Source organism: Paralichthys olivaceus, chromosome 8, assembly GCF_024713975.1.
Source record: "Paralichthys olivaceus isolate ysfri-2021 chromosome 8, ASM2471397v2, whole genome shotgun sequence".
NCBI lineage: Eukaryota > Metazoa > Chordata > Actinopteri > Pleuronectiformes > Paralichthyidae > Paralichthys > Paralichthys olivaceus.
Window position 1 is genome coordinate 3,969,314 of NC_091100.1, and position 21,236 is coordinate 3,990,549.

Genomic DNA, 21,236 nt, shown 5'->3' on the forward strand with positions numbered 1-21,236 from the left:
ATCACTTTGTGGTCCAATTACAAGTGTGCAGATACATTTAGCGTCACTGCTCCACATCTCAAACATTGACCGGAGCCTGACTTTCCCAATTTTACCTGGAACACAGTCTTCTTCTTGGTATTTGGTGGATTGTAGATTGTTGATCGTAGACTTTTTTGCCATGCACCTACTGGCCCAGCATGCTCGTTGAGTGTTTGTTGTCTGCAGTAGTTTAGGCAAAGTCTTTGTTTATAGAGATGTTTTTATTTTAGAGCTCCACTAACAGGCCAGTTTACCTGACAGTGGAAATAAAAATGCATTTGTAGACTTGTGGTCAATCACGTTTGCAACATATAAAAACAAATTTAAAAAAAATGTTTATTAGAAATATATATATATTTTTTTTACATTTTCATCATAACGTTCTTTGATTACATTCAGCATAGTAGGTAACATGTTAAGTAAATACCATGACAATCAGATCAGTAGCCTATTAATACAAACATATAAAATCATGAATATGGTCTTAGGTAGCCTTGAATTTTGATTTGTCCCAAAGTCTGAATCACTTGTAATAACAGATGTTTACTAAGGGTTTGTTTTGGGTCTAATGTTGACAACAGCATAAAGCGTCTGTTCTTCTTCTGTTGGCTGGTGTGGCTGGAGTTCAGAGTAGAGAGCATCTGTGTTGATGGTGAACTGGACGCTGCTATAGAGAATGTCCTCCTTCTCTGTAGGTTGAGCTGAGATGTCGTCGTACACAGGACCAGGGCTCATCTGATGAAGAGACAGAGAAACATTTAGATTTTCTATTTCTGTGTGTTTGATATTCTTGGTGATTCTCTTCATGAAATTAAATGATTCCAAATGGAGTTCAAATGAAAAACTGAATAGTACTGAGAAAACGAAACATGATTTATGTACAGTATTGTAAAATATAACATCTATGGAACATATGGGACAATGCATCTCTGTTTCATTTGAACCATGGTTGAAGCAGCTGTTTTGACTCGGTTGAACTCTCTGAACAGAGGAGGATGATTTTCTAATGGAAAAAACTGTTAAAATTCTCTCCTTCACCTGCTCCAAGTTGTCAGAGGTCTCAGTTCTAGGAGACTGGATGGAAGTCTTCTTTCTTCTGGTGAGTGAAATGAACAGGTGAAGCCAGGTTAGTGTGAAAGAGAATGTGAAAGTCATCGCTCTGAAGCAGAACACAGTGATGCTCACCTAATCCACAAGAAGACGATGATGGGTATTATAACCAGGAGAATAGCAACTATTCCTATGGCTGCTTGAGCCCCTTGTTTTCTGTGGACAGTGAGCATTTTATGATGAGAGCTCCTTTGGAATATTTTAACCCTGCAGGCGTAGTTTCCTGCATGCTCACTGCTGACGGGGTCTAGAACCAGGTATTTGCTTTGTCTTTTTGTCTGATTCACAGTTTGATTGTTCAAGTACCAAATGTAGTTCATGTTGTCCGACAGAGGACAACTGGTTCTGCAGGTCAGCGTGACTCTCTGCCCCTCGGTCACCTCTGCAGAAGGAGTAAACTTCACTCTCAGCTCTGAAAGATGAGATTGGTCAGTTGATAAAGACGTTCCGAAACAACAAAATTGTGTCTTCTAAAACAACCCAAATAAACAAAAAGGGTAAATGGAATTAGTTTGTTGAATAAGTTGCCTTATTAATATGGATAGTAACTCTCTATAGAAAATATGCAGGTATTTAAACTAAATACTGCACCTACCTGTGACGACCAAAGTCACTCCATGACGTGCCGACCATTTCCCTGCATCTCCTTCTGTTCTGAATATGTATTCTGCTGAGTCATTCTTGTTCAGTTTATAGATTGTCAGGATGTGGTGGTTCATCACTGTGTCTTTAAACTTAATACGATCTGTACGATTTATCAGCTCACCAGCCTCCACATCACTTCTCCTCTTCTTAAACCACAATTTAGACTTTGACTTCTGGTTGTAAGGATTCGAGTATTTACAGGAGATGTTCACTGAGGAACCTCCCAGAGCACAGATCCTCCTGTTGACATAATTCACTCTGAAGCACTTTGGATCCTGAACACCTGAAACAGAGATTTTAAATAAATTCATCAAACAGTGTATCTTACTCGCTTTTACAGGCTCTTGACTCAAATCTTTGATGAATTATAACAGACCACAAACAGGCTCATACTCACAAACTTCATCTGAGAGCAAGTCCTCTACAGCACAGGAGTATATGTCAGGAGAGAAGCTGAGAACTGTGGACTGTGGTGCCACATCCAATTGTCTGTTTTTGTACCATGTGATGGTTTGAGTTTCAGTCAGTGGACAGCTGGTGTTACAGGCCAGTTTGAAATGGTTCTTTGCTTTAGTCTTTTGAACATGTAATTCTGTTGGGAAAAAAAACAACAGCTTCTCACCAATTCATCTCTGCCATGATAATAACTGCATTAATAACTTGAGTGAGTGAATAGTAACTGGATAAACCCTGCCATGTTATGTTCTCACCATGTTGAGTGAAAATCCATCCATGCTTTCTTTAGTTAATTTGTACACATACACACACATGTTTCCTTTCGTGACCAATTCATGCTTCACCTTAACCCAACCACAATTTATATCTTATGGTTTCTAACCAGGACCTAATGACCAGGCTTCAACATGTTAGGTAACTAATGCTCTCTGGTGAAACACTGTGGATCTTGTGAATTGTTAAAACATTTTTAAAGGAATTAGAGGTATGGGATTGGGAGTGTGTTTGTGTGTAATTATTTGTGGAACTTAACCTCTGGGATATGTGATGGAGCACGGCTCATCTTCTGGTCTCTGCTGATATGAGCACATTCTGCCTGTAGCATAGGTCACAGTGAAGCAGGCTGATGTGAGAGAGTCTGGACAAAAGAAAAAGACATTCTGTGGCGAACAGGTTGTCACAAGCTTTACAATTCAAGGCACCAGGATACAGAGCCACATGTTGTCACTCACCCACGGAGACTTCAGGGGCTCTGAGATGCTCGTAGCCTTTGAGAGCACATGAGTATGTGTCTGCTTCCTTGCTGCTGATTAGCTCCTGGTACCAAGGAGACCAGTCGTGATAGAGAAACTCTCTGTTCTTGTACCAGATATAGTTTGCAGGGCTTTCAGTCAGAGGACAACTGCTGCTGCACATCAGTGACACTGTCTTTTCTCCTCTGGCAGGAAGCACCTTGACCTGCAGGTCTGAGATGATGGTGAATCAAACAAGAATTAATGCACTGATGTTCATTTGCAGTAATAAATTAATAATAGATAAATGTGAAACACTGTACCTGCAACAAGGAGCTGAATTACTCCCCCCTGGCATTCATTTTCTTTGTCACTACAACAGTAACTGTTTTTATCACTCTCTCTCAGATTGTTGATTGTCAGAGTGAAGTTTCTCTCTTCAGATATGTTCACATGTTTTCCGTCTGCAAAGATCTGAATTAAAACCTCCTTGGAGCCCACCCGGTGAACAGTGAACCATTTCAATGTTGATTTGGGACGTTGAGCTGAGCATTGTAGATCCACCGATGAACCTTTTAAGGCACAGATGCTGTTTGCTCGAACCCCTATAACAGAAAATGTTTTTTATACTTCTTAACTGTGAGCAGATAAATCATAGATTATTGTCTTAGTGAATTTGCGGCAGTATACATGAAGAGAAGAATCTGAGAAAATATTCAGAGTATAATCTGTTTTCCCAAATCAATCTACAATTGACTAATATGCTGATAAACATGTTAATTTCCTACGGTTCAGTTACAATTGACAGTTCGTATTGTAGACATAAACGTTCATTCATACCTGAGATGTACAGGATAAATCCCATGAACACACATTCAGCTCCTCTCAACAACATGGCCAGTGTTGTCTTCAGCTTCTCAACAGAAAAGAGAAAGAAAGAAACTTTTTATGAAAGCTCATTAAACATTAAACATGTAAATGGTAAAAATCTATCACAGAGAAAATGAAAGACTGAAGTCAGAATGGTCTGTTTGTCAGTGTGAGGCGATTTTATCAGATCTCAACTTGTAAAAAATATCACTTCCTCATCATTTGAAGAGCTCAATGCATTTCCTGTGTTAAGTCTCTCACCTGCTAACATGCTGGATTATGCTGACAGTAACATCAATAAAGCGTTGCCTTGCAGCAATGCTCTCACATCTTAAACTTCATGTACATGACTATCATCCCTAAAGTTTTTACCATCCACACAGACAGTCAGGCCTCCGTTTCAGCTGCAGTTGTGTGCTTGTGTACCCGTCACTTGGAATACACTTGCACCATATATTGAATTGTTTTTGTGGCAGACCTCCTGTGTGTATTCTTCATTTGGCCACATCCCATGCCTCCAAAAAATGTCATGGCTGTCAGTTCAGTTGTTTTTCTGTAATCCTGCTGATTCACAAACTTAAACACTGATGAATACATCATTTCCTTTGCGGAGGTAAATAACATTTGGCTTTGCCTTTGCCCCGGTATTGTGCAGGCTAGCACATATCTGCATCTGTTTATACAGTTTATCAGGTTCACATGTCAAATCCATATTTCAAGGTGAACTCTAATCTCATCAAGAGGCCAAACAATAACATCTCGAGTTAAACTGAAGTTTGATACCGTCACAATGATTTCTCAGAATCCATTTCAAAAAGACCTTTATGTAGACACACATATTGTTGTGTAATATTGTACTTTGAACTTTAAGAGCTATCTAATTTATGACCATAACTGATATACACGATAATACAATTAAATATCATAGACACAGATTAATTTATTGTTGAACCTGTGCTAATGGGATAAACACAACACTGATGATATATCACTTTATAAAAATTACATGATGAACTTATTATGCATTGAGCAGACACAGAGGAAACCCAAAGCTATGTTAATGAGCGTTTGGGGCCGAGCAGATAGAACAAACTGACTCTGTTTATATTGACAGCAATAATCTGACTATTGACCCTATTCTGAACAAGACATTTCAATTATGATGATTACATCAGTTGCTAACAGAATATTCAATTATCGTTATTATTCCAGCAAAGTGTGATTATGTTTTAAAGTAAATGCTGTAGGGGGGGGGGGTGTTACCTTCATAGTAACTGAGGTGCACTCACACAGGAACAACCTCCCTCTCTGTTCCACTCTGTCTTTCCTGCTATAATCACACAAAGAGTCCGTCAACGTCCTGATTTGGAGTTAACACAACGCTTCCTCCTTCATCTGGAAGCCAGCGTGGCCTTCAGAGTAGTGCCATGATGTCACCTCACTGTGAGTGTGTGTGTGTGTATGTGTGTGTCACATGTTAACACACACAAACACAGGGTAAACACTATCTCCATTACTTCCCTCCATTACCCCTCTTTAGACAGCATAGCATTGTTTGCGAGCCAGAATTACCACATCAGCAGTGCTCAGAATACACCCCACATCCTTCGCCCTCAACCCGGCGACAATGAGGGAGAAATCCTTCTTTTGGAAGAGGAGAGAGGGGGATTTCTTCTCTCTCCAGTTCCCAGCGTGGTAATAACGGCCGTGAGAGCTTTACTAATTGGCCTCTCAGTCTTTTGACAGAGCAGCGAAAGAGAGCAGCAAGCGAGGGGGAGAGAGGTTGAAAATGAGAATGATTGAGAGAGAGAGAGAGACAGAGAGAGAAAAGTATGTGTGGTTTCCACGAGCGTTTATGTATAGCATGTGTGGTCAGGTCAGGTGTGAATATAAGGCGTTTCCTGTTCAACTGTGTAAGCTGTGCCTTTTTGTGTGTTGCTATACAGGCTATGCATGATGTTTGCCAGTGTCCATCTCTGTGTGTGTGTGTGTGTCTGTGTGTGTGTATGTGTGTGTGGGTGGGTGTGTGTGGGTGTGTATGGTCAGCGGGGTTCACCAACTCTTCCTGATGACTCATCAGTGGAAAACACAATTAACTCCCTCACTGGCTCCCAATTATTTCCGCAGAGGAGATTAAAATCTTCCAACTGAAACGATGAACAATCGAGGACGAACAAACATTTGAATCAACTGTTCCGTTGGTCAAATGATCCAGCGCCGCCTGTTTTCACACAGTCACAGTTCCCTAACAGCTGTCAGCTGGACAGCCCGTGTCGATCTAAATTAGAGTGGTTTGTGTTTTCTTCTTCTCTAACGCTTACCTTATCACATAAATCAATTGGCAAACATTAGAGGGAGAGGTGATAGAATTGGAGGAAGAGGAAAGGGGAAGTGCTGTTAACCTTCTGTTGCACCTGGCTGGAAATGTCCAAGTGTAGAACTCAGGACACTAAAACGAACAAATTTCTATAAATGTTTCGGTCACATCACAATACATATATTTCATTCCTCCCACAGACATGCAAGCTTCACTGGAGACTACAGATTGCTCGTTGATATGTCTGGACATTTTCCTGAAATCTTGCTGAGGAGCTGTATGTGAGAACGCAAATGTCTGAGTCAGTTGGTCTGGACATAACCTGGACCCTTTTCCTTCCAGCTACCTAGTAAAATCTCTGGATAATGTCTGAGTGAGCTCACGTTAGAACACAGCAGGAGAATGTTCTGAAAATTGATGTAGATGCAAAACTGAAAAATAAATAAATAAAAGTATCTCAGGATGAGAAAGAGGAGCCATACACATTGAAGATGCTGATAGAGATGTCAACCTGGAAACACATCGAGATTCGAGAGCTTTTGTCGATAAACAAAATGGCTTGTTGGCGTGGAATCCGAATTCACTAAACTATAATCGTGGCCATTGTATTTCTGCCTTTTCCACAACCGTGATCATCAGTGTTCATCAACTCTGTGACGTCTCTCTCCATGTGTTTCCTGTCGCTGATTTTTAAGTCTCTGCTGTTGTCATCATTACAGTAGTTCCTCTTCTTGTTTATTCCAAACAGTGGTGTTTAGCTCAACAAACATCAGATCTGTTTGGCAGCGATGAAAAACGCAATTAGTCTCATTAATCTACTGAACTCAAGATGAGCTTAACCTTCACCATTGGCACCGGCTGTTATGAGTCTTTTGCTTTTGTTGTGTTCCTCACCTTGGTTTGAGTCCTGGAAAAGTTTCCACTGTTGCTATGTCTTCATGGAGCATTTGATGTGGAGATTGTGGGGTGGAGTTTTTTTTCGTTGTTAAGTTAAACTGAACTGATGTTTTATTCATCAGAGATCCGTAAAGCCTGAATCATTGTGTGGAGTGGACCCAGTGGTAGAGTGGCAGTCTGTTGCCTTGTTGATTTCACTTCCCTGTCAGTGTTTGCAGATATGAGAACTTTTATTTTACAGGATAAACAATGCACTTCTCCTCCTGTCTACCTACCAATCTATCTCTCTACTTACCTATCTACCTTTTCTTACTGTTATTGAGCCCCACTCATGATCCCCAATTCAAATATAGTAAAATTTTTGTTAATTGTCAATATTTTCTCTATATATCTGCTCTTTTGCACTGCACAAATAACGCCTGTCTAAAACGAGACATTTGTGCAGTCAATATGAATTTGAAGTGCTTCCCAGTCTTGTCTTTAGTGCAGAGTAAATCTGAATCAGATTGGTGGGAGGTCCGATACTTAACTGTAGACCCCTCCAGTTGAGCTAACTCTCTGTCGTCATGACTCTGACTTAACTCAGCACAAGGGCCCAGTGTTTTCTCCTTCCCTGACAGAAGTTAAATAAAGCATTCTCTCAGGGCCTTTATGAACAGACGGGCGGGACGGGCGGTGGGAGTGGTGGTGGCTGGGGGCGGCATTACATATAGGTAAATGCTGGCATATTTGAGATGGTAATCCAGGATAAATCTGCAGTTGGCCGATGACCAAACATTCATCCGTGGCACAATAGGATTTGGCAGCTGTCCAGTCGTGGACTTACTCTTGGGTTTTAGGGTGAAATCCATTCGGACTTTTTTGGAAAAGGCTTTAATAATTAATGTTGGCTGGACTGAAAAGAGAAGAGGAGGGTAAAAGTGTATAGAAGGTTTTTTTTTCCACCATGTGCTTGTGTGGTGGTTTCATGAATTAATTCTGGGATAGCCGTCAACCACCACCCTGCTGGTAAAAGTTTTTATCCCTCACTGGATTAACTTTTACTGCCTCTCTGTCTTTTAAACACTTTCTATTGCTGCTGGTATCTGTGGCACCCTATTATACTATTATATTTTCATCTGATTCTATTCCCATTGCTGGCATTCCCCTCTCCCACAGGACAGCATGTTTGGTGGGAAAGCCACTGACTGTAACAGACTGTGCTGAAGTGCTCCAGAGCAAGGTCACCAAAACCCAGTATGGTGTGTCTGCTTCTAGGAAAAGAACTGGAAAGATGTAATACAACAGAATTTTCCCTGGCTTGTTATAAATAAACTCTATAAAATATTTACTCCACTTACAAAGTAATTTTAGAAAAAGCAGGAGGAGGGGGGGATGGTAGAGGGCTTCTTTTTGGCTGAAAACTACATTTGGCTTGATGATCAGTAAAGAGCTTGAAACAGTTTTTTTAACACAATAGAAAATTAATCCTATGTATAGAAATAAAATCTAAAATGCAATATCAAGTTAAGTCGGAAGTTTATTTTAATAATAAATATTGTGTGAGTAGATAAGATAAACATGTAAACACATCTTATCTTATTTTTTGCATTAACAAAACTCTTTTACATCCCCTAGTGAATCAAATAATTTCCCCACAAAAGCCAAATCACCAATCAGTCTATTTACTAATGCAGCATATTAACTATTTTTACACTAGTTGTGTATCCAACTTTTACATCAGTAGCTGAGCTGGTTCAACTCTTGACTCGTGTACTGACGCTTCACGCAGGTTCGGGTTTGGGTCTCATAGCAAAATCAGAAAATAGGATTTACTCAAAGTCACTTTTACTTTTTTTTTCGGTGTGTCGCATCTGCTCACATGGAGCAGGTAGGGGTTTATGATCTATACTGCAGTCAGCCACCAGGGGGCAACGAAGACGCTTTGCCTTCACTTTTGCAGAGCTGTCATGACATCCATCTTTATTTACAGTTTACTAAACCACTTTCTGGTGTAACCAGGCGAAAAACTAGAAAATGTTGCTGTGCATTTAAGTTCCTCTTCCCTGTCCATGACTACGGCCCATAGAAAGACAACAGAAAAGACAGAAGAGACAAAGAACGAGTGGAATGCTTCAGAGGAGAAGCTGCTGCCAGGAGGACGTGACAGCGTCATGGCACGAGTGTCACCATTCAAGATCCGAATCCGTTCTGACCCATTTCACCTCCACTATTCCGGTTCTTTGTGTGTGTGTGTGTGTGTGTGTGTGTGTGTGTGTGTGTGTGTGTCTGTCTATGTGTGTGTTGGGCACACTGAGGCCATTCTGGGGGAGGTGGAGGGAGAGAGACGGGTGGATTTCTGTTGTGATGGTATTAGCCTCTGTCAGGCTAAATGGGCATTAATTGGGGGAGTGTTTGGTGCAACACAGGCGGGATTTTACACACACACACACACACACACACACACACACACACACACACACACACACACAAAGACACACACACACACATACACCCACACTCACAGTCGTTTCCTTTCATCCAGAGTAGGCTTCATCTGCTCTCACAGTTTTTTTTAGTTTTCCCTCCTTCTTCTCTTCCTACTTTCCCTTCTCTCTTTTTCTTCTTGTTTCTTTGTCCTCATAGGAACCTGCAACAATTTTAAATAACCATGAGCGGTCAAATTAAGGACACTGGGTAAGTAGCTGTAGTGTGTCTGTGTGTGTGTGTGTGTGTGTGTGTGTGTGTGTGTGTGTGTGAATGAATGAGAACGTGAGACAGACTAAATGTGTACGTGCATGTTTGAATGCTTGAGGCTGGATTTCCAGATTCCAGCGCTGCTTTATGAAGCTTTAGCTCAGGGAAGTTTTTTACATTCCCTCAACAATTTACTTGAAATGGATGAATGCAGACTTCTTCTCATGACACAGATTCTTAGTTTGACAGTTAAACTGTACATTTATGGTTCATTATTCCAAACCTGAACAGACAAAGGCTCTTTAGATTGACTGTGTATTCCCAGGGACCGTGCTGTCTCACACAAAGACATGCAGGCTGGGGTGAGGTTGATTGGAGACTCTTAATTGACTGTAGGTGTGAGTATGAATAGTTGTTTGTCTAGCAGCCTGTCCAGGGTGCATTCTGCCTCTCCTCAAACTGGCTCCAGCCTCCCTCGTTACCCTTAAAAAGGATAAGCGGTATGGATGATGGACGGATGTTTTTGTTTTCTGAGTTTTATATCTACAGTTAACGTTCTGAAGGCAGTTGGTATAAGACAGGATGCAAACAGCATAGTCTCCTGTGTCAAAGTCAAGATTCACATTGTCAGAAGTTAAATGTTTTAATTCATTCAATTCAATATAGCGCCAAATCATAATATACATGCTCTCACTTAACAAAGTAGGTCAAGACCTTAAAAAATGTATGGAGAAACCCAACAGTTTGTGAAACAGACAAATACAGTTGAGGTGTGATGTGAGCGGGTCAGCGTGTGTGGAGTAAAGTGTGTCCATGTAGCAACGTCACACTGATTTATGAACTCCTCAGGTGTACTGCATGTTTGACATGCTTAGATAAGGGCCAGGAGCCAACCCTGGGGCCGACGCAGCACAGATCCAACAGGAGGTCACACGTCTGGATAACTTCAGGACAACACAACACATGTTGGCAGAGATCGGTCAGAAGGAAGAGGCAGCATCATGACGGAACCACTTGTGCATTCGACCTGTTTTTCTTCCGTTTATTCTTGAGATCTCTTTTAACAAACTGCTTCAAATGCTTTTCTAAGTGATGAATTTCAGTTTGATGAACCTTTTCCTTGTGTATAGTACACATCCACCAGTCTCTCTTTCTCTCAGGGTAGTCAGTCTCCGGTCTGGATACTCAGTAATGAGCTTTATTACACAGCAATTAAACACTGACAGGGTCACCAATCCACACACACACACACACACACACACACACACACACACACACACACACACACACACACACACACACACACATATACACACTGACGGAAGAGGAGGATAATTTAAGGGACAAGTTTGACGAGCAACTGATTCACAAATGTTTTTAAGGAGGTTATGAATTAAGCCTCACTAACCTGCAATTTGAATTACTGTCAAATTGCAGTAAATAACAATTATGTTATTTTAGAGGAATTTTTTAAACTATTCATACAATTACGTACATTCAGCAGAAGGGTTTATATTTCCTGTATTTTTTAATAAAATCCAATGTAATTTTACCATCGAGGACATTTAGCAATTGAATAATCCTGTAAAAAAAAAATATATATATGATTTCCTGTTATATTAATTCATGTATATATATTTAAAAAGAAATTTACTGTATATGTATGAAAGCTATTAATATAAACTGTAAAACAATACAGCACATTTGTGGAATTACTTTTTTTGACACTTAAAGAGTTCTCAGGCTAATTTCTGAGCATCATCATCCATCAGTTTATAAGTACATCAGTATTTATAACCTGTGTGTAAAACAAACATCTGTCAGAAAAGTTAATTAGAAAATTATTGGTAAATAAGTTAGAAAATATATTAAAGGAAATAAACGGAAAATATCTGATTACAAATAGTATGTATGTGTCTATAGACGTGTGTGTGTGTGTGTGTGTGTGTTGTGTGTGTCTTCTGTGTTAGTGTGTTGTATATTCTGCTAAGCGCGTTCACTACGCTGCCACGGTGACGCGCACGGCTATATCCTGTGACTGGAGTGTCCTGACTTTATTCATTCCGATCACACGACCACAGGGAGCAGACATCAAACTCCTGTGGGCTTTTTTTCGGGAGCAAATCTTTTCTCGGTTCCTTCGTGCTTCCTCCACCTGGAACTGCACAAAACTGGGAATGTCTCCTTTAGGATTTTATAAATTCTGATGATACATTTCGAAGATGCTGAGCTGCAGGACGCACAGAGGTGTGATTTTAAACGAGCTGCACTAAGGAGACAATGATGGATACTGCTGGATGTGTGAATGTAGAAGAAAAGTTTTCGTGCTTCCACCGGACACCTGTTCTTTAGAGGCCAAACCCAAGAGAAGCTGGACATCAACTTGACCGCAGTTAGACTTGATGGTTTCATGAGCTTCATGTTCCAGACGACTTGTTTCCTTTGATTTTCCTTTGATAACAAACCTCCATCTTTACGGTGGCTGCCGGAGCAGAGTCTTCTTGTATCTGCCTCATCTTCACTCAGGAGTTTAAAGATCATTCAAGTCTAATAAGTTCCTGGTTCGCTCTTTTACTGAGACTGTGGTGGTGGCCTGTTCTCCCGAGGGATGATTGTGGGCTCCAGAGGCCAGGGAGCGACAGCCCGGCTCCTGCAGTGGACCACCGCCTCGTCCTGGTGCCTATGCAGCGGATCTGAGAGGAGATGAGAGCCGAGATTTTCCACCTCCTCGCCGGCTGCCTCTGCCTGTTACGCGCCGCAGCTGAGGTAAGAGCAAGTGAAAAGACTTTTTTGGTGGTTTACATTTGCTGCTGATTTCAGTCTGATTTTTATCCCATTTGTTGAAAGTAGAATAGAAACAAAACACTGAAGGCGGCACATGCAACACATACAAGTCACGTCTGCGTAATTACGCACGTTTCCTCTTCCATTGGCGCAGTTAGGCATCAGCTGAAACGAAGGGGCTGTGACTGAGGTTGTAAATTAGTGATGGCTGCATGTGTCTATGACCTTTTAACGCACCTTCGATGATCCACACCCCATTAAAATACATGCACTTTCTCCCCACAGGAGTCTCCTCTCCCCCGGGAGCTGTTGGAGCGGCTCTCCCGCAGCGACATCCGCAGCATCAGCGACCTCCAGCGGCTGCTAGAGTTAGACTCCGTAGGTAAATCGCTTCATTCTAATACAACTGACCAGGGCTGGATTACTGAGCCTATACCGAGCAATGGGGCTGAAGAACAATCAGTTCATAGGCTCTTAATGTTTATGGTAATCCACGAGCAGCACAATGAACATACACATGCTCAGCTGTTTTTTCAAAGTAAAGCTTATTGATAAAAATTGTGTGCAAACTCAAACCTCAAATTTGAACCAGAAGTTGCATGAAAATCATCTTTGCACGTCATCAGCAGCTGCCTGGAAGAAGTACAAGTAGTGCAGGTCGAGGCAAAGTTACTTCAGACTCGTGTGTTGGTCAGAGCTCCTGCAGCCTCCCTCCCCGTCTGCTCCTTGACAGACTGAATCGAGGTATTAGTTGCATCTGGTTCAGTGCACAGTGAGAGGATGCTGTCCGCTCATCTCATTACTGGAATGCCTCAGTGGATGTTGCCAGGAGACCAGCAGCCCGTCTCTGCTCTTTACACCCTCCATGAACTCTGAGGTATCAGACACTGCTAATCGTAATCTAAGAATAAGGTGTTGGATAAGATGTTATTTCTAAGGTTCCACTCAGCCTGTCAAAACAGTTGTATGAAGTTCAGGAGTAGCTTTATGAAGTTATAATATTAACATCTTGAGGTTTGTATAGGCATCCAGAGTCTTGTTTTTGCCAGGATGTCTACATTAGAAACTGCAGGTGGTTTTAAACCTGTTAGCACTCGGAGGGTCTCATTAAGAGGCAGTTGCATTTTGGGAATTGTAGTGCTGTGGGCTTTTCCTATAGGAGTAAAAGTTGTTTTTTTTACTTCTCCAACATTGATTCAGATGATTCTTTCTTTAAAACTGGTTCTCACAAGTCCTCCAAGTTTATGGTAGTGCAATAAAACATATTTAGTTTGTTTTGATGGCCTTGGTTGTTCCTCTGTGTCTAAACCTCCTGTGTATGTCTGAATCATAAAGTGAAGCCAATGCAGAAGTGTCTGTTTTATTCCAAACTTCATATACAGGTCACGGCTGGAATCCTGAGATCTCAGTCAGTCTCCACCCAGTTCCTCCAAATATGGTTACTTCTGGTTTCAATAAACCAGTACAGGGCTGGACTCACAAACAAATTTGTGATGTCAGAGTCGATTAACACTTCTATGTGAAACATTTGGAAGAATTGGCAGAGGAAGTTTAAACAAAACCATATTGTTGACTAAGTAAAAGATTGAATTTATTTATTTACATCAGGAAATCAAGTCTCTTCACCAGAACATGTTTCCTTTAAAAACATTTATTTCCTCTCAGAAACTAATCGGTGACATCTCTGTCATGGCATCTCAAGCTACAACTGAGATTTGTTAAAAAACAACAAACACAGTTTTAGAAACACCCAAAGAGAGATGGAAATAAACATTACACAAAAGTAAATTGGCTACAAGTCTAAACAACACCAGCGTTTTCCTTCCGTAAACACAGCAGATGCCAGTTCTCATTATCCAGGTAATAAATCAGAGCAGATTGAATCAGTGAGGTGAGACAGGAGCAAATAACTGCTGCATAAAACAGGATTAATTGCATTTATGCCTGGAGTCAGACTCAACATTTCTGCCAAGGAAACTTCTCCTCTGCTCTGAACTTCTCGTTGCATGTGAAAAACATTTGATTCATTTTTTTTTAACGTCTGCTGCTCAGAGCGGTGCCACCATTAATCCTGGCATCATTGAGATGCAAATGTCGAGTGTGACGGCTCCCTGGCTCGGTGGGGGTCAAGTGGCTCACTTCATTATGCTGTTGTCATGCTGCCCATTATTGGTTTGAGAGCAGGGCTCGCTGGAAGGCTGCTGTGTCGCTATGTATAATTCATGCTCAAATTCCTGCGTGGCAGGGCGAGCGAGACTCACACACACTGAAAGAGAGAGAGGGGAGATGTTGGAGGTGGAACTTTGTTGTGTTTCCGAAGCACATTGTGTGTACACAGGCAGGCGTGTGCGTGTGTGAGTGCTTTCACACACATGGCAGTAAGAGAGATGGGCGTGCGTGCACACACACACACACACACACACACACACACACACACACACACACACACACACACACACACATCTAAACAATAAGAGGGTGGTGTGGTGTCCAAATCAAATTAAAAGAGTCCTGCCATTACCTCATTTACTGGTTGTTGATTTTTCCCTGCAGTCCTACACACACACACACACACACACACACACACACACAGAGTGTTAACAGTAATGTAAGTGTTGTACATGGCCATTTTCAACCGATCTACATTCTGACCCTCACTTGTGGTCATGAGCTGCGGGGTCGTGACTAAAAGAACAAGTTCATGAAGAAAACTGTCTTTCTCTATGGGGCCGGGGGGGCGTGCTCAGCCTTAGAGACAGGGTCAGGAGTTTGGACATCCAGTGGGAGCTCAGAGGAGAAATGCTGCTAATAATGTTGAAAGGGGCCAGTTGAGTTGAATTGGGATAGTTGGGAGGTTTTAAGGTATTTCCAACTGGGAGGAGACTCACAACTCACGGGAGGGATGATATATCCCATCAGGCCTCTGGGACCCCCCAGAGGAGATGGAGAGAGGGATGTCTGGAACATCCTTAGCCGGGTGCAACAGTGACGTGACCTCGGATCACTTGAAGACAATAAATGTTTGCATGGATCTTCTATGTTTTTGGTATTGTGTTCAAGTCTGTGTATTCAACACTTCACTTGGATAAAAGACAAATTGCCCCTGTGCATATAAAAGTTATTACATATAACAATAGAATATTCTCTTCAGGCTGAGCTTGCTGGTATTCCCAGAGTACGGCTTCTGAGCCTTGGTTAAACGATCGGGTCACGCAACGCGACCAATGAATCAGAACTTAGACTAACATTTCTGTCTGGTAGTGTAGATATCTGTGATGTAGAATCAAACATTCACATGTGAAAATCTCAACAGACAGAATCCAATGATAGGTAAACTCACAATAAAGCTCCGTCTGATTCTCCAAACAAAGAAGCTCAGACAGAAGGTCGGTCCGTAATCTGAAGTCACTGGAATCAGTTTCTAAAGAAATTTAACTTCTGCACGAAGAAAACAACATTTTCTTCCGCGGACCTCGGGATGAACTCCCGCTGCAGTCTGTGCACGTATTCCTTTCTTTATGTGTATTAGATTTAAATTGTATCTGATACGCACACTAACACATAGAAGCACTGTAACTCAGTTACAGTAACCAGGTTAGTCCGGTAGTCTGATGAGGAGAGACTTGAAAGACGTCTGTCACAAACAACTTACTGCAGCATGTGAACGTTTTTCTCTTTTCACTTCTTTGTTGTTGGTCGGTGGATTAGTCATCAAGATATTTTGTCAGTCTAATGAAGATATAGTGGGTTTTTTTCTCCATGGCCTCAGAGTGTGTCAGTGTGTTTGACTGAAAGATCTGGGAATATTTCTGAATGGTGTGGTGAACCGTGAGAGTGTGTGTGTGTGTGTGTGTGTGTGACCTCTAATTGTGTGTGTTGTTTTGTCTTTGTCCAGAGAACGAGGTGATCGCTGAGACCAAACACATCTACCACAAGGACTTCTCCCACAGCTTCCTCGACCTGAAGAGAGCTCACACGCACACCAGACACAGGCGGAGCACTGGTAACACACACAATGACGCACGTGCACAAAACAAGTCTCAGAAGCTGGCACACAGTGGATAAATGAACTCAATAGCCACTAACATATAACATATATTTGTGTCTGATTATCTATCTGTCAAAATGATCACGATGACGGACGCCAAGGCCCAACAGTCCTTAAATGTGCCAAAGTTTGTTTTCATCAAGATCCATGAAATATTTCCTGGGAAATAAATGTCAAAGACACAACTTTCTTGGTGAAAAGATGAGGATTAAAATGTGATACCCAAATTTCTTCCCCGCCACGTTTCTTTAACCTTTGACCGCTTTGTTCCCGTGCAGTGGTGGAAGAGGCCTTGCCTGCGGGGTGCAAAGTGCGGACGACGATCTATGAGATCCCCCGGAGCCAGGTGGACCCCACCTCGGCCAACTTCATCATCTGGCCGCCCTGCGTGGAAGTGAAACGCTGCACTGGCTGCTGCAACACCAGCAACATGAGGTGTCAGGCAGCTCGCAAGCACCACCGCACGGTCAAGGTATAGGAAACACAAATATGTGTCCGCTCTACAGATATTTTTAAAAACGCTTTTTGTTATTTGTGTTAAAACAAAAGAATTGCAAGTAAACACACACACACAGCTACTTACTGGAGGTACACACCTACACTTGCCAAAAACAATTACTGCCGCTCGCTTAGCCATTGTCAGTTTGTGTGTGTGTGTGTGTGTGCTTCCTTTTGGTCTCTGCCAAAGCTGGAAATAAGACTCACTAAACCCAACTGGTTCAGAGTCACACCCCGCCAACTTGACACTGACCCAAGGTGTGTGAGTGTGTGAGTCAGTTGAGAATCAGTTGATCAACGGCAATGTAACTGACATTTATGAGTCCCAGTCTCCGCAGCTACAGAGAACAAATTGTGTCTTCATTAATATTGGACTAACACGTGTCCACGCATTCAACACTGCACTTGCTCCTTGGGCCCTTAACACACATGTCGAGAGTGAAGGTGACGTTGATCGGTTCTTGAGATATGCAAACCATATACAAACAAACAGACCTCTTCATGTAAAGATAAGTAAAATACAGATAAGATAAAAAAAAAAAAAAAAGAGAGAGGGCGACTGAGTGGGAAATAAAAGATGGAGAACGAGAACAGGTGTTTGTGTGTTGCCAGAGGTTGAGAGGTCCAAGTGGAGAAAGAGGAGCGCATTTGATTCTCTGTGCTTTGGCCTGATGAGACACAATCTCAGATGAAAGCACTCGTCCTTTGTCTGCTCACAGAGGAAATCAAAACTAAAGTCACTCACATGTGCGGAGATCCAGCGCTCAAGAGGGTCACGGCTGCAAGATGGACTCACACGCGGCCGGAGGGGATATGGCAGAGCGGAGGTTTAACTGCTGTGTGTCCATATGTGAGACAAAGAGAACGATAACATTGGCACTGCGATCGTAAACCTCACTGAGAGGCTGTGAGAGTGCAGCAGGTGAGAGTCTGCGTTGAATCTGAGGCTCTGGGACGATGGATAACGACAGATTGAAGCAAGGCGCTGCCTCACGTGTGGGCTTCGAGTTTCCCTAAACATGTATCGTGCAACATGCATCCATCGTCCACGTCATCTCTCTTCACCTTGTTGATATCAAACTGTGGAGTCTCCTTCAAAAAATCTTGTAACTCGAGGTGAGATCTGGAAGAAAAGCTAAATTTGAGCTTCTGTCTCCTTCTCTTCAGATCCATCACTCACTGTTGTCCCTGTTTGAATAATTATTGTATCTGCTCTGTTTCTATCGAAGCTTTCTGGCTCCCGCCCTTCGAGCGCAGCCGTGGGAACAGTTAAACGCTTGGATTGTGACTTTAGATCCTGAAAGTATCAGACTATGTCAGAACTTATCCTTTAAGCACCGATGGGTGCTTCAGCAGCACAGCTCCTCACCTGAGCTGAACCTCTGCGGCTGCTTTGTTTTTCAGTCTCTGCTCATCGGTGTCAGAGTCTGTTCAGACTTGAAGCAGAGATGTTGTGCAATCACACTTGGATCTCCCCTCATTCACTTCCTTGACTGTGATGTGAGCATCAAACATGAAGTCTATCCGTGTGTGTTAGTGTTTCTGTACGTTATAGTTTGTATGTCCATGCTTATGAGGTTTTTTTCGGCCCATTTCCTTTTTCACTAACCAGGTTCAAATGTGTGACGTGATTTGATGCAAAAAAAAAAAACATGCATCACCTGCTGGCAGCGTTAATGCTCCACTTATTCATCCAAACATTGTGCAGAATAACAAGCCGGAGAAAAGCATCTAGTCTGTAGCACAGTTAACACGTTTACAGTCAATCTGCTCCGCGTTAGAAGCTTCCTCTGTGATTTCCTGCTGGATCATCAAACTCATCCTCTGAAGGTTTTGTTGAAACCTTCAGAAATTAATTTTAAATTGAAGTGAACTGTTGCCAAGAGATCAAATTTGCAGGAATTTCAAATCATGTATCAAAGGCACATACATACAAATCCAATCAGTTTGCAGTTTATAAGGTTCACCACTCTAAACCTTTAGGCAGCGTGTTCTAAAATGTTCACTTCAATGATTCCGTGGGAAGGTGCCGATACGCTGCAATCAATACCTTAAATTCAGTATCTTTAGTTCACTGTGAATTCATGGATTTTATAAGCTACAGATTTCTAATTAGCATTTCAACATTTGAAGTTTCTTCAAAAACGCTGCACGTTCAATTTTTTGGTTTCCTCCGTCTGACTCTTTCTCTCTCTCTCTCCCTCTCTCACGCTCTCTCTCTCTCTCAGGTAGCGAAGGTGGAGTACGTGCGGAAGCGGCCGAAGTTGAGGGAGGTGCAGGTGAAGCTGGAGGATCACCTGGATTGTATGTGCACCAACAAACGCCACATCAGCCCAAACTCAGACACAGACAACGGTGAGTGTACAGCTGCGTGTGTGTCTGTGTGTGTGTTATTGTATGTGTGTCTGTGTGTGTGTGTGTGTGTGTGTGTGTGTCTGTGTGTGTGTCGGCTCATTTCTCATGTGAAGGTTGTTCCTGTCTGAATGTGTCTACTGACACCAGAAGAGCTGATAAGATATTTGAGGTATTTACTGTGCTTTTCCTCTTTGCCTCAATTAGTCCTCCCTCAGGGCAACACCCCCTCACACACACACACACACATTCCCCGACTCTCTCTCGTGGACTAGAGCCAACAACCGACTGCAGAATTGATCAAATGCATGTTCCCAGTTCCAACAGGTAGTTAAACCACACTGAGTGAAGTTGGATTCATAAATAGTTTTGTGTGTGTTTGTTAATGTTTGTGTATCATGACTCTAAAAAAGAAAGACACAGGTCCGATGCTCAGGATGCAAACATGTCCATTGATTTGCAGCTTTGCATCTGTGACATGAAATACGAGTGATCCGTTAATAGCATTAATCATTATTTAGAGATTAAATTCGGTTTGTTGATGAGACCGGAGGGTTTGCGGTTACGCCGTCCTGTAATCCAGAGGTCGAAGGGTCAATCTTGTGATTTCCTCCAGACTCCCTGTAAGTCACATCGACATCAGCTGAGTGAACTGCATCTTCAGCTCCTCTCACCACGTCTCACAAATGTGATGGCAATTTTTCACGATGGCGTCGTGTAATAATGTCTCAGTTTCACGTACTTTCACATCGTAAGTATCCGAATCCACATGATCTTGCCTCATGTGCACAAAGAGAAAAAGTATGAACTCAAATGAGACTCGGTTGAACGCATACTTCCTTTGAATCCACATTTAAATTCTCTAGATTCATCCGATCGCAATAAGAAACATCATCAACACCCCTGTTAGCTCGCAGTGAATCCTGCGGTGTTCTCACATCAGCTCCCTCGGACATTCTGCAGAGTTTTGACTTGGGGCTGGCAGGAGAAACCCAGCAGAGAGAATAGAGATGACTTTTATCTGTGCTTGTATTCACCTGTTCTTTCTTTCAACAGGCATCAGGTGAAGAGAGACAGATGAAAGAAGGAGTGAAGAAGAGAAAATGGACGCCGGCCTGAAGCACCTTTTGCCTCTAACATCTTCACCGCCTGGCAGCAGCGGCGGCGGGGACTGTGGACGATTGGATGGATTATATTCTGATCCTTTGGGAGGTTTGATGGAGAATCTCTGATCCTCAACTCTTCCTGACTAAACAGAAACTGAGAGCAACAAACTGAAACGAATCACAAACACGGAGAGGGTTTCCCTCGCTTTGATTCCTCGACGGAGAGGAGAAGAGATTAGCAACTGAAAACCTGGAGCAACGCAGCAGAGGAGAGGTGGATTCTGGGATACCGGAGGACTTATTGTCTGCGTCTTGAGTGTAAACCGCTCAGTGACTGGGATTATAAACTGGGTGGAATCCTTTCTAGAAACAGTGACTGGGATTAGATTTTGTACTCAAAGATTTACAAAGCACACACACGCATATACACACTCAATATATCCTCTTATTTTTATAACCTCTCATTTTCTATGGCTGTCTGTTTCTATTTAGGTATGTTATCACATGACGGAGGGACAAAGATCCTCCTCACATGTTACTGATACTAATAAACTATTTATATGAAAACAAATATCAGAGTATTGATCGTAAGAAAAAACATCAAATGCTTGCGTGACTGACAGATTTAAGAATTAGTTTAAAACGGAAAGAGAAACTGAACAGGCTTCACTGTGTGTGTGTGTGTGTGTGTGTGTGTGTGTGTGTGTGTGTGTGTGTGTGAGAGA

The 21,236-nt window shown here is 42.2% G+C and overlaps 2 protein-coding genes across 2 annotated transcripts; one reads left to right on the plus strand and one right to left on the minus strand.

Moving 5' to 3' along the window:
- Positions 1 to 339: 339 nt before the first annotated feature.
- LOC138411313 (B-cell receptor CD22-like) lies at positions 340 to 4,025 on the minus strand. Its single transcript, XM_069531000.1, has 9 exons — positions 3,804 to 4,025; positions 3,287 to 3,568; positions 2,964 to 3,197; positions 2,765 to 2,869; positions 2,174 to 2,368; positions 1,727 to 2,059; positions 1,207 to 1,543; positions 1,060 to 1,117; positions 340 to 756 (listed from the first exon to the last, which is right to left on the minus strand). Exons 1-9 carry the CDS (start codon positions 3,856 to 3,858, stop codon positions 568 to 570), a joined length of 1,788 nt encoding a protein of 595 aa, XP_069387101.1. The 5' UTR covers positions 3,859 to 4,025; the 3' UTR covers positions 340 to 567.
- A 6,597-nt stretch (positions 4,026 to 10,622) lies between these two features.
- Positions 10,623 to 21,082, plus strand: LOC109639258 (platelet-derived growth factor subunit A-like). The gene is made up of 6 exons (XM_020102627.2): positions 10,623 to 12,489; positions 12,793 to 12,889; positions 16,403 to 16,510; positions 16,834 to 17,027; positions 19,282 to 19,408; positions 20,462 to 21,082. The coding sequence occupies exons 1-6, from the start codon at positions 12,427 to 12,429 to the stop codon at positions 20,470 to 20,472; spliced, it is 600 nt and encodes a 199-aa protein (XP_019958186.1). The 5' UTR covers positions 10,623 to 12,426; the 3' UTR covers positions 20,473 to 21,082.
- Positions 21,083 to 21,236: the final 154 nt, after the last annotated feature.

Excerpts from the sequence above, each read along its gene's own strand:
- LOC138411313 (XM_069531000.1), bottom strand. The coding sequence starts at position 3,858 with ATGTTGTTGAGAGGAGCTGAATGTGTGTTCATGGGATTTATCCTGTAC. Across the intron at positions 3,569-3,803 it reads ATTTATCCTGTACATCTCAG|GGGTTCGAGCAAACAGCATC; the intron begins GTATGAATGAAC and ends TTTCTGTTATAG. Across the intron at positions 2,870-2,963 it reads AGCCCCTGAAGTCTCCGTGG|ACTCTCTCACATCAGCCTGC; the intron begins GTGAGTGACAAC and ends TCTTTTGTCCAG.
- LOC109639258 (XM_020102627.2), top strand. The coding sequence starts at position 12,427 with ATGAGAGCCGAGATTTTCCACCTCCTCGCCGGCTGCCTCTGCCTGTTA. Across the intron at positions 12,490-12,792 it reads TGTTACGCGCCGCAGCTGAG|GAGTCTCCTCTCCCCCGGGA; the intron begins GTAAGAGCAAGT and ends TTCTCCCCACAG. Across the intron at positions 16,511-16,833 it reads CAGACACAGGCGGAGCACTG|TGGTGGAAGAGGCCTTGCCT; the intron begins GTAACACACACA and ends GTTCCCGTGCAG.